The sequence below is a fragment of the Pteropus vampyrus genome, unplaced genomic scaffold, assembly GCF_000151845.1.
Source record: "Pteropus vampyrus isolate Shadow unplaced genomic scaffold, Pvam_2.0 Scaffold35, whole genome shotgun sequence".
In the NCBI taxonomy this organism is placed as follows: Eukaryota; Metazoa; Chordata; class Mammalia; order Chiroptera; family Pteropodidae; genus Pteropus; species Pteropus vampyrus.
In genome coordinates, this window is record NW_011888816.1 from 5,184,985 (window position 1) to 5,201,432 (window position 16,448).

The 16,448-nt window shown below is 47.9% G+C and overlaps 1 protein-coding gene across 2 annotated transcripts in view; it reads right to left on the bottom strand.

Moving 5' to 3' along the window:
• The window catches only part of FGD5 (FYVE, RhoGEF and PH domain containing 5), a 107,128-nt gene that overhangs the window by 4,651 nt on the left and 86,029 nt on the right, over positions 1 to 16,448 (bottom strand). Inside the window, exons 12-18 of one of the 2 annotated variants that reach the window (XM_011357417.2) lie at positions 11,767 to 11,850; positions 9,297 to 9,376; positions 6,983 to 7,082; positions 6,493 to 6,630; positions 5,906 to 6,035; positions 4,933 to 5,063; positions 2,249 to 2,377 (exon numbers count right to left, since the gene is read on the bottom strand). In XM_011357417.2, the coding sequence (XP_011355719.1) occupies positions 2,249 to 2,377; positions 4,933 to 5,063; positions 5,906 to 6,035; positions 6,493 to 6,630; positions 6,983 to 7,082; positions 9,297 to 9,376; positions 11,767 to 11,850 (792 nt within the window). The remainder of the gene's footprint in view (positions 1 to 2,248; positions 2,378 to 4,932; positions 5,064 to 5,905; positions 6,036 to 6,492; positions 6,631 to 6,982; positions 7,083 to 9,296; positions 9,377 to 11,766; positions 11,851 to 16,448) is intronic. The other variant, XM_023529077.1, reaches the window with a different exon arrangement.

Sequence of the window (16,448 nt, forward strand, 5' to 3'; positions counted from 1 at the left end):
TACTACTCAGCCATAAAAAGGAATGACCTATTGCTAAATGCAATAGTGACTGAATCTCAAAAACATCATGCTGAGTGGAAGAAGTCACTCATGATTCCATTTATATGACAATCTAAGAGGCAAAATGAATCTATGGTGGAAAAAAATCAGGATAGCATATTGCCTCAAGGACAGGGGTGAGGTAGAGATTTATGGGTGTATGCATGATCAAAATTCATCAAATAGTATCTTTAAAACAATATTTGTGCACTTCATTATATATAAATTGCACTGCAAAAGAAAAAAAAGATACACAAATATTGAACTCTTGGGGGAAGTATACTTTGAAAAGCATCAAAAGTCAGATGGATAGAGGGATGAATAAATAGATACTTGATCAAGGAAGTATAATCTAGTCGATGGCTACTCACTGAAAATTCTTTCATTATTTAATGTTTGAAATTTTTTTATAATAATATAATAACTAAATGACAAAATGTTGGAAAAAATAGAAAAAATTCCTATATATTTCTGACAATCACTTTCTCCCAGGATTATTACTGAATAGCAAGTTACCTCAGCTTTGGGTCACCTCAGGATACATAACACGTTCACGGTAGTACAGATAGTGACAACTGGCTATCCACTTTATCACACTTTTTTTCTTTGATGCAATTTAAAGCTTGGTCTCATCACTGGAATATGCTTATTGAGAAAGTGTACGAGTTCCTCTCTTTGGAAGAAATGATTTTGGAAGCATACTTAAATTCATTTTTTAAAATTAACCTACGCTTTTAATTCCATGACAATTGTTGCTCAGAACCTAGAGACTTTGGGTTTTCTGTTCTCACATAGAATTCACTCTCTTTGATGGTTATTTATCGCCAGCCTTTGTTCTTCCAAAAGTGTGTCCTGTGCAACAACAGTTCTATGCGATGCTCCGTGAGGAATGGCCTGTGGTCAGGCCGGCTTGGGAAATCTCCATGTCTTAGAGATCCACAACAATAGTGACTGAATCTCAAAAACATTATGCTGAGTGGAAGAAGTCACTCATGATTCCATTTATATGTGTGAGCAATTCTGAGCAAGTCCCACTCACTGCCTACTCAGGTTCCCTCAGAACCCAGTTTTTAGAGGATATCTGCGAGTGTCCTGTGGAATGCCTGCTCAGGAAGATGCTGCTCTGGGTTGTAGAAGGACGGTATGTTACATTTCAGTTTGTACTGGAAAGATCAAAATTCTCAGCGCAGAAAGCCCCATCTCTGGACATGAAGTGAAGGGCCCCCTTGGGGAGGGCTCGGCTCACATAGTGCCCGAATCACTCAGGCCCACGTTTGGGTCCCTTCCGTCTGTCTGTCTGCGTCCCTGCTGGCCTCTGGGACCTGGGGACAGGGCCAACTGCAGCTGAGCTGCAGGTCCTTTGTTAGAGCAGCTTGATGTTCTGAAGAAGGAAGTGGCTTTTGCACCCTCTCCAGCATCTGTGGTTATGGGAGAAGGGCCAACCCTGTGCTCTGTGCACATCCTCATGGGGTAAAGCACCCACCCTCTGCAGCTGGGCAAAATGCATTTAAGTCCTGTTTTCAAAGCAGATTTAGCCTGTGGAAGCCACCAGGTGGCGGGGCCTGGACACGGAAATCTATCTTTCACATCAGCCTATGGGTTCAGCCTGGGTCAGGAGCTGACAGCCCCCTGCTGCTGTACAACCACAGTGCACACCTGTCTACTCTGGAAGCAGCCTTGATTTCCAAGGCCCTCTCTCCTATATTTTAGAAGATGTAAGTGTAAGATGTTTTATAAAAATATAAACTTGTTTTATTTAATAGAAGAGTCATCACAGTAGTTCCATGATAAAAGAAGAATGCATAGACAAAAAAAAAAAAAAAAAAAAGTGTGGTAGCTTCCTTCAAGCTGTTGAAATTTGTCCGAAACAACTGGAGAGCAGAGTGCAGCTTTCTCTTATGCTGGACCCGTGATGTTCAAACACTTTGATGTACAGGTCAGCATGCTGTACCGTAACCTTATCTCCACACAGAAATGGTAAATTCTTTAGATTAAGGACAAGCACACGGTTGCGTATCCACAGAAGCGCTAAGCACATGGCATTGCTCAATAAAGACTTGACTGACATGGGAACTGGAACCAGCATCCAGGCTTCTCACAGCCCTGAGGTGACAGGGTGTGGTGCATACCCCACATGGACATTCTGAGGCTCGAGCTTAACCTACATGCCTTCACAAAAAAAAGGGGAGGACAGGCGAACCACCACTACCTCACTGGCCATGTAGGTGTAGAGCACTTTGCCTTTGATGACAAACCAGAGCTTCTTCCAGTGCCTCTTGCCTTTCTTACACCGGCTGAGATAGCCACTTATGGCGGAACCTTCTCCAGAGGCGGCCACCTGGCGGAAGGGAAGCAGAATGGTCAGGGCGCACCAGGTGGTGGGCACAGTTCAAACAGAGACAAAATGACATGCAAAACAGTTGGCAGAGTGTTTATACTACTCTGAAATCTGAGACTTGGATGAGGTCTTAGGATACATCCAACACACTTCAAAGGCAGCAAAAATGTACCATGGTTTGAGACACAGGATTTACTGAATGGACCCAGGAAACACAGGAGTCAAAAACTGCCTTCAGGATTGCTGCCCCCTAGTGGCGTTTCCGATTCTTGGTCCTTCTCCCCAAGCCTCAACCCCCCAAATTAATGAAACTGCTGATACCTGGGGAAAAGGGTCTTCTAAAACTGATCCTTACACTTTTCAGCTTATCAGTCTCTTACATTTAAGGAGAGATCCTCTTTGTACTGTTTACCTAAAAGCTTTATGATCTCCTGCCTAATGAGATGTGTTAACTCTCTTATTAGCAGTAGTAGCCTCGTCAGATAGGCTTTATGTGGGAGTTAAGAAAGTAGGCTTGGAGTAACATCGGTCTAGGGCTCCAATCCAGGCACTACCCATTTATAGACGAGTAGTGTCATGCAATTTACCTACTTTCTCTAGGTCTCTGTTTCCTTACTAGCTAAGATGGAATTAAATGACATAAGACAGGTACCTGACAGGTACCCCACAGTAAGTGCGCCATAAATATAAATCTTACTATTAGAGCAAGAAGGCCAGGTTTAGACATACTTTCATTTGACTTTCTCATTTTATAGATGGGGAAACTGAGGTCCAGAGGAATGGAGGGACGTACTGAAGTCAAATCTCCATTTAGTTGAAGAGAGGTAAGAACTCAGACCTCTCAGCAAATACTCCAGAGGCCAACAAACTTCAGTGCAGGGAAAGGAAGGTATGACCAGCTCAGACTGTTTTGAGAAGCACCAGGAAAAGAACCTACCCGCCAAAGGTCCAGGACTCCTACACCAGATACTGGCTCCGCCTCCCCCCCCGCCCCCGCCACCCCCTTGCCTTGCTGGAGCATCTCACAGAGTGAGAAAGCGGTGTAGACAGAATATGGCAGGGGAAACCATTTCTGTGACCTCCCTTTCTGACAGGTGCTTGGGAGCAGCATTTCTGTAGACTTTCTCATGGGGAGCAGGTCTTACTGCTGAGGTGGATTTTCTAAGAGAAGGGGAGAGGGTGGTGGGAGACTGGGGACACATTTCTCTGGGGGCCACTGCAAATACCACTGGGTTTTGGATAATAAAAAGGTGGTCACTTTGGGCAAAAGTTACCAAGGGGCTGGCTGGGGTAGATCTGCATGGCACCAGTATCAGAGCAGCCTGACTCTAGAAGAGTAAGAGCAGTGGTTCTCAAACTCTGCCCCCACGGAACACTCAGGTTCTATGAGCTCGACTCACGTAGACCACCAGCACAGTGGACGTGAGATGGTGAGCTTTTCTCGATTTGTGGAAAGGGATTAGTTAAAAAAATGATGGGACAACCATACAATGTAAAATAAAACATGTGAGATCTACATCTATGAGCAAGTGTGAAATAATACCTAAGAGAAATTAAGTGAGAAGACTCAGTGTAATATGTTATCTTTTGGGTAAAAAAAGAGAGAGATCTGTGAATGTACATCTTTATTATGTATATACATTAAAATTGCTGGGAGGATCCATAAGAAACTTGATGGTGGTACCTCTAGGGTGGGTGGGACTGAACGAGTTTGGAGAGGGAGAGAAACTCACTTTTCATCATATATTCTTGTGTGTATTTTGAAAAAAATTTTTTTACTATGTATGTGTCATTTCCAAGATTTTTAAGATGCAAAAGGGATTAAGTTAATGTGTAGAACTGTATCCATTAAAATTTTTCATCCCTTAATACTTTTTTAAACCTTTGCCACCTGCTACTTGATAATGAATATTAATGAAAAAACTTGGAAATAACTGGTCACACTTCTTTCGACAGCTTGTATATTCATGACACACTTTTGTTTATGGTTGTGATTAGAATTTAGATGTATAAATCTGTTCCCATTTGCAGGATAGCATTGAGATTAGCCAGTCCTGAGGTGTCCTGCAAAGAGTGCCATGGCCTCCAGGAAGCTCACCGCCAGAGCCCATCTGGGACCCTCAGGGTGAGAAGAACAGCCTAGAGAGCCTGCCATGGAAGAGCTGAGCCAGGGCTGAAGCTGCTGTAGTTGGAAGAGCCCCAGTGACCTACGCAGTACCCTTGGGTACTAGGTCTAGGCTATGGGGCAGGAGAGCTAGAAAAGAAAAAAGAGACAGTTGGATGGGAGAGGTGGAGAGAAGGATGGGAAAGACATCTCCTAACACCATCTACAACCACTTCAGGTCTTGCCCTCTGCCACCATGCTGGTGTCTTCTTGGTCATGACTAGGAAATAGGCACTGCTCTTGTTTGTCCTCGTAGCCAGAATGTCTCCCATCAGGGGTCCTCTTTGTCCCAAAGAGTGGGGGCAGGGGAATCTGACCCTGTCCACTGAAGATGATCATGAAGCCTTCCAAATCTCCTGCCTCTCCATGTAGGCAGCCCCACCTGCCTTACCTCAGTCAGGGCCGAAGGGACTTTCTTTTGCTTCTTGAAGGTTGAGGGGTTGATGTTGTGGAAGACGGATGAGAAGGCACTGCTCGAAAAGCGGGGAGATGACAGGGGGAAACTCATGCTCACGGGCCGCTCTGTAACCAAAACGAGTCACGGGGGAGAGAGGTGAGTGTCCCCATGGCAGGCGCGCATCTTGCTTTGGCACGCCACTTCTTGTAAATCAGAGCTCTAGGTCCCTCCCGAGATGGGAACTAGCCTCCCATGGGGTTTAAGTGTGGCCAGAAAGATGGCCATACTCCCTTCTGCCCACACAGAGGCCCTGGGGGATGGGAGGGAAGGCTTTTCCTGGATGCTGGCTATCTCCTCTTCTCCAGGTCCCAAGGAGGCTGGGGTTGGGCTGTCTTCTCTGATGGCCTCAGTGGCACCACGGAGAACTCTGGTTTTAGGCCCAGGATACACCTGCTTTCCATCTGGCCCAACTCTGCTTGAGCAAAGTCTGTCCCCAAGCACAGTCTCTCAAGAGCCTGCTCAGCATCCTCAGGAGCCTTTATCAGAGGGCCCTCAGTCCTCTCCTGACCCAGAACTCCTCTGCTGTCCATCTCACAATTCTTATCCCAAAAAGGGCCCACAGAACATAGGCCTACAGAACAATCTCGAAAAGAAAAGAAGGCTGCTATGATGAAGTCAACATGAGCACCTCGCTTACTGTTCCTGTCACTGAGAGGCACTGACACAGCCATTTCCCAAACTTGGCTGCCCACAGAACTCTTCTTCTTTTAGGAGCACCTAACAATTTTCCACAGAACCAGCATTTGGGGAAATGGTGACCCAGGTATAAATTTAACCCCCCGGCTCCTCCTTGTGAGTCGCTTTTGTTCTAAGCCTTCCCAGGAGAGTGGCTTCAAGCACTAACCATGGACCAGGGAGAAGCCCTGTGGGTCACTTGGAAGAAAGGTGAGGGTGGTCCCTAGGTTACCTCTCATCAGGCCTGGGATGTCCCCGCCCCTCTTCTTCAGCTCCCCGTAGCAGCCGTCGCAGACCTTGGCCATCCGGTCCTTGAGGTACTTCAGAGGGTACTTGTTTCTCGAACAGTTACGGCACACAATCTGCAGGCCCAGATGGGGACATGTGTCAGAGTGGTTCTCACCATCTTGGCACGTGCAGAGGGCCAGCATCCTCTCTCCTCTGTCTACCTGTCCCTTTCCTCCTCCAGGGACTGTGTTGGGTCCCCCTGCTTTTCCAGGGCAGCTGCAGAGTTTCTGTGGAAGAGCTTATCTGTTTTTCTGATGAGCCCTTAACCATGACAGAACAGTTTCTCTCCGAGGATAATAACCATGTATGGTACGATTTTCTTTGGAGAGTGTGGTGGTGTCATGGAAGAGGCCTGGGATTTGGAACTGTGGTTTGAGGACATCAGTAAAATGAGGATTAATAATTCCTACCTCTCAGGGTTGGTTTGAACATGCCTCACTCTGGGCTGGTCCGCAGTAACTGCAGAATGCCCCTGAATCCCCACCCCATGCCACCCCCATGCACACACTCCCCCTGGAGAGGGCGACTCACCTTGCCACAGGCGTGACAGTGATGACGTCTCAGGGTGAGAGAGAAGTCGCAGCCGCAGTTCATGCACATCATAACGTGTGTGACAGGCACCAACGTGGGGGGCCTCTCCCCCAGGCTGACCCCCAGCCTCTCCCTTATCTAGAGCAAAGGAATGGGGTGAGCAGCGTGGTCAGGAGACCTGCTGGATGGGAGCCCCCTTTCCTGTATGAGGTGTGTATGTGAGTGGGGCAGGGTGAATTCTAATTCTATGACACGCCACCTCGACCCCACACACATACATCCTCTAGGAAGCGGATCTTGGGTTAGAAACAGAGCCAACTAGAGGTGCTGTGCCCTGGGTTGGGGTTGCACAGTGACTGCCCTTTAGTCGGGTGGGAATTTGGTAGGGAAGGGTGGGAGGAGGAGGGGGAGCCAGTGCCCTGAGGGAAGGAGCTGTAAGTCCTCCTGGGTGTGTGGCTGGTGTTAGGTGGGTCCCAGGGCCCCCACTCACCTCCACGCTGTGGTGGAAGGCAGCCAGAGCCTGGGCCTTGTAGTCTTCAGGGAGGGCTCTGCTCAGACAGCCATGCCACTCATCCCGCTCTGCACAGGAGCTGTGAGCGTGAGCTGGAGTGAGTGAAGGTGCACGAGGGGACCAATTCCCTGTGGCCCCTGCCCCCACCCCCAGGCCTGAGCCTCTCGAGTCTGAAATACCACTAACAAGTGCTGGCTACCTGCCAGACAGGCCTAGGCTTGTACCTCAGCACCTCCATCTGCCAGTGGGGCAGCCAGGGCATGCTGCTGTCCCCAAGGCCGCTTTTTCACCTGTAACATGAGAGTGTTGACACTCTTCCTTGGACTCAAAGGGCTTCTGTGAGGATGAAATGACATGTGGGATATGGACAGACTTTGTCCATGCAAACCAAAGGGTGTCAGGGAGACTCCGAGGGGCCCACACTTCAGGAGGATGGGTGGGCAGGGGGCAAGGGGAGAAGGATAGACGGAAGTTGGCAAAGCCAAGGTCCCAGCCTCTCCAACTGCCTCCACACTTTCCCACAGAACTTCCCAGACACTCACTCATCCAACGAGTTTACTTCCCCTTCCCAATTCTGTGCGTGGCAGGTGTTCTGCGTGCTGATAGCCACTGGGGGCCTGAAGCAGCAGCAGGGTGGAAATTCTCACAGGGCCCACTAGGTGTCACTCCCACACTGCACTAAGTTTGCAGCCTCCGCCAGAGAAGGGACTAGTTTGGCCCGGGAGGGAGAAAGGGTGGCAGCCAGCCAGATGCCACGTCACTAAAAGGAGATGTATGGGTCCTGCTGTCTCCTGGAAGCTTAAGTGTAAAGTATCTGTATTAGCAGGAATGTTACCAGCCTGTCAGTGACAGTAGCTTCTTGAGGCCCCTGGCCCAAGGGCAGTGCTCCTGCCTAAGAGAGATGGGCAGCCCCACCTGAAGGGCTGAGCTTGGCCTGTCATCATCCTCACCTTGTGGCTGGGCAAATGGAAACCATACCCTGGGTCTCCTCGTGTCCCTGATTTTACCTAGAGATGAGGGGAGGAGAGGCCATGGAACCCAGCCAGACATCACCTCCTTAAGGAAGCCTCCCCTCACTTTCCTAGATGGGGTGGTCTTTCCTTGGAATTTTCAAGGCTTCTTCTACCCCTCAGGCAGTAGATAGTAGTAAATAAGTGCTCTGGGTCACATGGTCCTGCATTTGAACCCTAGTTCTGCCTCACATGGCTGTGTGACCCCTTCTCTAGGCCTCAACTCCCCATGCATAGGAGAAGCTGCAAGGTCCACCTCCGTGGGTGGTGCTGAGGGTCAGAGGAGGGGCCTGAGAACCATCCTGTGCCCAATGCATTTTACTTTTGTCATCATAACATACAGTTATGTTCTGCACTGTAACCAGTTCACAACTCCCCTACCCAGAATGTAGGCTCCTCCCAAGGAAATAGAAGCTTAAATCATTTGTGTCCTGAGCACAGAAGTGGGCACTGAGGAGCAGCTAATAAAAGCTTAATGACCAAGTGCATCTACAAAACAGCACGTGGGTCGGTGTGTGCACATCCCACGTCACATCCAGAACCTCCACCTTACACGAAGGGCACTGCTGCCACCCCAGGGTTATGCACTACCTGAGAGGGAAGACACACAAGCCTTGGGAACCCTGTCCCACCCCCACCATGCCCAGTTCGGCCCTGGCAGGAGCCACACCTCCCTGGTTTCAGATGCAAGCTGGCCTTGCCTTGAGAGAGGGCGGGTGGTGGGGAAGGGGGAAGCTCCGCCTAAAGCCAGGGATGGGGGATCCCTGGGCAGCCTGAGGGCCTGGAGAAAACACACATGGTTCTGAGAGAAAGGCCACACCCTAAACCGGGGAACGGGAGATGATAAATGCCCACTCATCATTTTTCTCTCCAGACACGAAAGCCTAAGAGCAGACATTTTATGAACTAAGGTGCACAATGCATTTTTTTTACTCGCGTTAACTTTTCATGTTGCTGTGAAGACCCAATAATCTGTAGTTTTACAACCATAAGATTTATTGTTCTTGTATTTTTAAAACGAGCCCTAGAAACCCCTGAAATTCTATGTAAAATTTTATGTGCGTGCATATTTTTGGGGGGGAGAGAGCCATAGTTTCATCAGATTCTCAAAGTGGTCTGTGACCCAAAAAAAGGTTAAGAAATACTGAAAAGAAAAAAAGTCCTTTGAGTCAAAGGGTGGCAAATTAAAAAAGAAGACACACCCAGCCTTTGTTATTCTAAACTTTCCCACCTGTAAAACTGTCCCTTTATCCCCAGGTCCTCCCTCTTCCCACCTCCCATACCTTGCAGATAGAATTAGGCAGGACACAGAAGTCTCGATCTTCAGAGCATAGGGCACTTTCTCCATCACAGGGCGGCTGACCTGGAAACCAACATATGCCCCTCAGCGCAGAGGCAGGGAAGAATCACCAGACTGGATTCTTCTCCTGGTCCTGCCACTGCCCCTCCCTGAGCCTGAGCTTCCTCAGATGCACAGAGACACAGAGTGGGGTGTGTGTGTGTGTGTGTGTGCGTGTGCATGTGCGTGTGTGTGTGTGCATGTGCACGCATGTGTGTGTGTGTGAGTGATGGGGGGCCTGGATGCTGACTCTGACTGACTCCATGGTCCTTGGCCACCACCCACCCCCAGGAAGTCTATGAAGCATCCCTCTCAGGACCCAGCCTCTAGGAGTACCATCCTGCTGCACAACTACCTGATCAGTGACTACTTTCTCCTACTCCCTTGTCCAACTGGCTCCTCAGTGGAACCTTTGGTTGAAAAGTGAACAAAGGTCTTCACTGAGAGAGCTGCTTCTTTCTTTCCTTTTCTCATGTAAAAGAGCCTCTAGGAGCCAGAAAGGCCCCTTATGGCTCTCCTCTCATCTCAATGTTCCCCTCTGTGACTCCATCACCATACTGAGCCAGAATTAATTTCCTAAAACCTCCTGCTCTCAAGAGTTAAGCCCTCAAGATTCCCCATCAGCTCCCAGCCATTCCTGTTATTCAGGATGAAGTTACACTGAGTTAGGCCACACATCACCCGGCCCCCTTCCTTCCTGTCTCTCCGCCCTCACTCACGAGACTGTCCAGCTGGGCTGGTATCTCTCTTATATTTGTTTAAGAAATATTTGCCACTTGAACAGATATATGCACCTTCAAGTTCACTGCAGCATTATTCACTATAATCAAAAGGTGGAAGAAACCCAAGTGTCCATCCATGGACGAAAGGACAAACGAAATGTGATATATACACACAATGGAATATTATTCAGCCACAAAAAGGAAGGAAACTCTGACATATGCTACTATATGGATGACCCTTGAGGACATTATGCTAAGTGAAGTAAGCCAGTCACAAAAGGACAAATACTGTATGACTACAGTTATATAAGGTGTCTAGAGAAGGAACCCTCATGCACAGCTGGTGATTGTAAATTGATGCAGCCACTATGGAAAACAGTATGAAGATTCCTCTAAAATTAAGAATAGAACTATAATATGACCTAGCAATTCCAATTCTGGGTATTTATCCAACGATATGAAAATGCTAACTCAGAAAGATAGCCGCACCTCTATGTTCATGGCAGCATTATTTACAATAGCCAAGATGTGGAAACAACCTAAGTGTCCATCAATGGATGGATAGATAAAGAAAACGTGGTACATATACACAATAAAATACTACTCAGCCATTTGTGACAACATGGATGGACCTTGAGGGCATAATGCTAAGTTAAATTTTAAGTCCAAAGGAGAAAGACAAATAACATATGATTTCACTACAGGTGGAATCTAAAAACCAACCAACCAACCAACAAAACAAAAACAAACTCATAGATACAGAGGACAGATCGGTGGTTATCAGAGGAGACGGGGCTTGTGGGGAGGATGGAAGGCGTAAAGGAAGTCAGTGGCACGGTGATGGATAGTAACTAGACTTTTGAAGGTGATCGCTTTGTAGTGTGCACAGATATCAAATTATAATGTTGTACACCTGAAACATATAATAAAAAAATTTAATATATAAAAAATCATAAATACAAAATAGAATGGTGGTTGTCAGGGGCTCGGTGAGGGGGCCATGGAGAGTTAGTGTTTGATGGGTATGGAGTTTCAGTTTGGGAAGATGAAGAAGTTCTGGAGATGGATAGTGGTAATGGTTGCACAACAGTGTGAACGTACTTAATGCCACTGAATTGTATACTTAAGAATGGTTAGAATGGTACATTTTATGTATAATTTACCACAATTTAAAAAATGTACCAAATACCCACTTATTTTCTCCCTCCAAGCCCTTGCTTACAAGTTTTCCTCCTCCCTTCCTTTTCTCCCTTCCCCATCTGTCCACATATTATCCACTCTAAGGCAGGGGTCCCCAACCCCCAGGCCATGGACCAGTACTGGCCCGTGGCCTGTTAGGAACCGGGCCGCACAGCAGGAGGGGAACGGTAGCAAGTGAGCAAAGCTTCCCCTGTACTTGCTCCCCACACTAGCATCGCTCCCTCAGCTCCACCTCAGATCATCAGGCATTAGATTCTCATAGCAGCACTGGTCCCTGGTGCCAAAAAGGTTAGGGACCGCTGTTCTATGGGACTCGGCTACCCTCACCCCACTACCTACAGCATATCCCATAACGTCACGTAATGCTGTTTCCTCGGGGCTCCCTCTTCCCAGCTGGTCTGTGAGCTCGTAGAAGCAGGGATGTTGTCTCCTCTTTGCTTTGGGTCTGCCCTGGCCCACCCCAGCCAGAGTGCCTATCACTTAGGCGCTTACCTTCATGCTGGCCACCGCCAATGTGTTCTTCAGCCGGTACTTCCCATCCTTCTGGGGATATGTGTACAGGAGCACATCACTCATCTGGAGAAAAGGAAACCTCATCAGCTGTGTCTTGGTTCCAGAAGGCTGCACTGGCCTTCTGTCCTGGAGGATCCCTGAGCACTGGCGCAGAGGTATCCTGCATTCCCCAGTGATCCCCGCAAGAGAACAAAACCACCCTGGGCTAAAACAGGAGCCCTTCCCCCACAATTCTACTTGCCGGTAAATACTCAAGAGAGATACAAGCAGTGGCCACAGAAAGTCAAGTACATGGATGTGCACAGAGGTATTATTCATAATAGCCAAATAGTGGAAACAACTCAAACATCTGTCAACAGGTGAATGGATAAACGAACTGTGGTGCCTCCATACTGTGGAATACCACACAGCAATCAAAAGGAATGAACCAACGATACATACAATGACATGGATGAATCTCAAAACATGCTAAGAGAAAGAAGTCAGACACAGAGTACACATTGCTTGATAACATCTATGTGTGAAGTTCCAGAACAGGCAAAACTAATCTGTGGTGATAGAAACCAGGCCATTGGTTGCCTGGGACGGGGGTGGGGGAAAGTGACCGTTAACAGGCAGAGGAGAACTTTCTGGGGGGCTGGAAATGTTCTATATCTTGACCCAGAGAGTGGTTACATGACCATATAGATTTGTCAATACACACTGACATGTACACTTAAGACTGATGCATTTTACTCTATATAAATTAAGCCTCTATAAAGCAGAGTTAAGGAAAGAAGGAAAAGAGGGAGGAAGGTCCTTGACGATAGGGAGCTGGTGGGTCCTGTTCACTGCTATACCTAAAGGGACCTACTAGGTGCTCAATATTTGTTGAATGAACAACTGAAGCTCCCCACCCCCATGCATAGTAGACAGAAAGAAATGTAACGAAAGTCACTTCACTTCCATAGAAGAGAGGGTTTATGTTTGGCTAAAAGGTTTACAGTTTGAAAAGATGACGTCACACTCTGGGTGGTCCGTGGGCTATCAATCCTGACCCTGTTCTATGGCTGCTGTGTGACTGTGGACAAGCTGTTTCCTTCTCTAAGCCTCAGCTTCCTCAACTGCGATATTAGGGCCATCTCTGCCCTTACCTCATTATGGATGCTCAGAGAATGGCCCCGAGCGAGCCCTCTACACATGGAAGACAACATAAACTAGGGGTGTTATGAGAACTTAACAGGGGTTTGAAGCAGGGTGAGAACTCAGGACTAACACTTCCTCTCCCTGTAGACAGAGTCTGATGAGAGAACAGAATGAATGAGTTTTCGTGCTATCAGTTCTTGGCCAGGACACTGACCTGCTGTGTGACTCCAGGCAAACTCACTGTCTCTGGGCCTCATTGTCTCTAAGTGGAGCTGGAGTAGACCAGAGCCAACAAACATTTTTATAAAGGGCTAGATAGTAAATATTTAAGTCTCTTTGGGTCATATAGTCTCTGTCACAACTATTCAACTCAGCCATTGTAGACCCAAAGCAGCCACAGATGATCTATAAATGAATGCGTGAGGCTATGTTCCAATTGAACTTTATTAACAAAAACGGGTGGCATGCTGACTCATGGAGTAGGGGAGCCTGCAAAGCCCCTTCTGGCTTTGCTCTTCTAATAATGACATCCATTGGACACTCAGTGCTAGGTGCTGGGCTAAGCACCTGACAAGAATGACTTCAGTCCATGCCCCTAACAACCCCATCAGGCAGGCACTATCATTATCATCTCCATTTCACAGAGGGAGAAACTGAGGCACAGGCTGGCTAGACAACCTGCCTAAGGTCACAAAGCTCACAGGTATGCCTCTGGTATACTCATGTGCGGTGTGTTGGAGTGGCCACACAGTGGGTCCCGACCCCATCTGGGGACAGTGACCAAACCCCAGCAAAGAGCCTCACTCATGGGCCCACTCTGAGGAACTCGCCTGCATCACTTACCAGAGCAGTCCCAGCCATTTTGTGGCTGCCCCTTGAGCACCTGCTGCCATGGCAACTGCCATTAGCACCCTGAGGTTTTATGATGGGTTCAGGACCAGGCTGCCTCCTAATTGGTCCTCCTTTCCTCTTCAAAGCTGTGTGTTTTACAGCCCCAATTTGGAGGAAGGAAGAGAAATTCTTCACGGAGGAGTAGGGGGGAATTTCTCACAACAATGAGCCTTAGTGGGCAGCCCCACCCAGCACCTGGAGCTGGGAATCTCTTCACAGCATCTCTGAAACCCCTGGGCAATGGTGGGCAACCGCCCTGAATTTATTCTAAAGTTAAGATTATTTTATGAAACTGGCACCTTATGAGGAAGAAAATTTCTTCCTTCGGTGTTTGTCGTGGTGTCCTGGCTCAAAAACCTGTGTGATCATGGTCCTGCCATCTATCCCTCCGGTGGATGTTATTAATACCTACTTAGTGGAGGATCCTGGGCTGAGACAGAGAGAAGAAGGGGACCTAGGTTCAGACCCTTGCGGGGGCTTGTGGACTAATAATGACAAGGAATATAAGAGACCCAGGAATTTCGTCATCAGTGAGTGAGAGAGGCTACGATGAAGGGCCAACTAGATGCTGAAGGGAGCATGGGAGAGGGAAAGAGAAGGTGGTGGGGAAGGAGGGTGAGAGATGAAGGAGGGGAAGGAGCAAGGGAGGAAGATAGACTGGAGACGATCATGACTCTGGGTCTGTGCCTGGCATTCAAGGTCCTTTTGTAAGAGGGGCATGGCCAGAGGAGGTGGCCAGATGGAGAACCAAGATGGAGCTCCCTCTGCTCCAGCTGCTTCATGCACTTCACTCATTTACAGGAAAGACTATTTCTCTCATTGACAAGAGAAAGACACTGAGGCTCTTATAGCCATTAAGTGTCAGATCTGGGATGGGAATCCAGTCTGTCTGACTCCAAAGCTTGTGCTCCTCATCACCATCCTGGATGCCTTTTTCATCCTGGAGAAGTAAGATCTTGGGGGACCAAGTTGTGGGCTCCAGCACTCCATAGGGCTGTGGTGGGACAGAGGGAACTGACAACTCTGTAGCTCTAGGCAGAGGAAGGACTTATGTCCCATTGGGCAATTGTCAGAAGAAAGGGAGGAAACTTATCATGTAAGTGGCTGCTATGGGCCTCATTTAATTCCTCACACTGTGTGGTATTTCCTCTGTCTTTGTGGGACTCCCAAGGCTCAAACATGTCTGTGCCTTGTCTAACGATTACAGAGGCGATAAGTGTCAGGTCAGGATCTAACCAGCTCAGTCTGGCTCATTACCACATAAATGTTCTAAATTCAATGGTATGGATTTCTTCTCAGTGATTTTTCAAATATTTAGACTCTAACATGGAACAAAGACAGCTTCCCCCACTGGACTCCAAGACTCACAACAGGGCAAGGGCCATGTCCACATGCCCAGCACAGATCCTGGCACACAGGAGACAGATAAAGAGCTTCAGAAAGAGCGAATGTCACAGCAGACAGTGAGCTTCCTGTCACTTCAGGTATGTAAGCAGAGGTCAAAAAACTACTTAGAGAAAGGAACTCAAACATCTGTGGGAGTCTTTCAAATCCTTTTAAGAAGTCAAATCAGAACCAACCACTGCTTGGCCCTTAGATCCCTTTCAAAGTTTCCCCCGACCCCGGGATGTAATCTCTTGCCTGTAGCCAAATCTCTCCCTTGCACTAAACACCGACCAGCCAGAGTGAAGAGTTCTCCCAGGAGGTAAAAGATGTCTGATAGTAGGGAGAAGAGGGAGAAGAGACTTTGAAGCTGACTCACCTTGTGCTCTACGCAGAGGAACCTACTGAGGCTCGGCCAGGGCCTTGGGACACAAGCCATCTAGGCCCAGCAAACCCTGAGAGGTTGCCGCACATGACACTTTCTGGCCACGCTCAGGATTTCCCTGTTCAGTACCATTAGCTCTCTCTGGAATTCAGCCCTCAGTGGCCCCTCTATGGACAGGGTCTATGTGAGGCCTGGCGTAGACCTAAATCATGGTTGGAAGGGCCCCTCTCCAGGCAAAGGCTGCTCAAGACACAGAGGTCCTCCGAACACACCACGCTTCTCACGTATCTATCCTTCGCTTATGCTGTTACCACTCCTAAAACACCCTTCCTTCCTCCACCTGACAAACTCCTATCCTTCCTTCTAGGCTTAACTCAGGTGTCATTTTCTCCAGGAAACACAGAAAACACTTAGCACAGTGTGTAGCACCCAGTAAACATTCAATAAATGTCAGCTGGGGCTGCTGCTGCTCCTGTCCATCTCCTTTTTATTCCCTGGCTGAATCTTCTGGATCTTCCTTTTTGCTTCGTGGCCCCCTTAAATTCTGTCCATATCATTCTCATAACTTGGTATTTGCAGCAGATGCTGAAGGCTGAAGGTAGAGCATGTGACTTTTGTCTTTTGGTTTCCAGTACCCAGCACATAAGAGGTGCTCAGTAAATGTCTGAAATTGAGACACTTACTCAGGGCCTATTTACTATTACTTTGCACATAATGCTAACAAAGGGTAACAAGGCTGTTAGGGACAACCATGACTGAGAGTAACAAGGAATGACAGTTAAAAGTGCAAGAGCAGAGAGAAAAATTACACGCAGCAGACAGAAGAACTTAAAGGCAAAACAACTTGGCGGTTGGCTGTAGAACTGGGGTAAAGAGC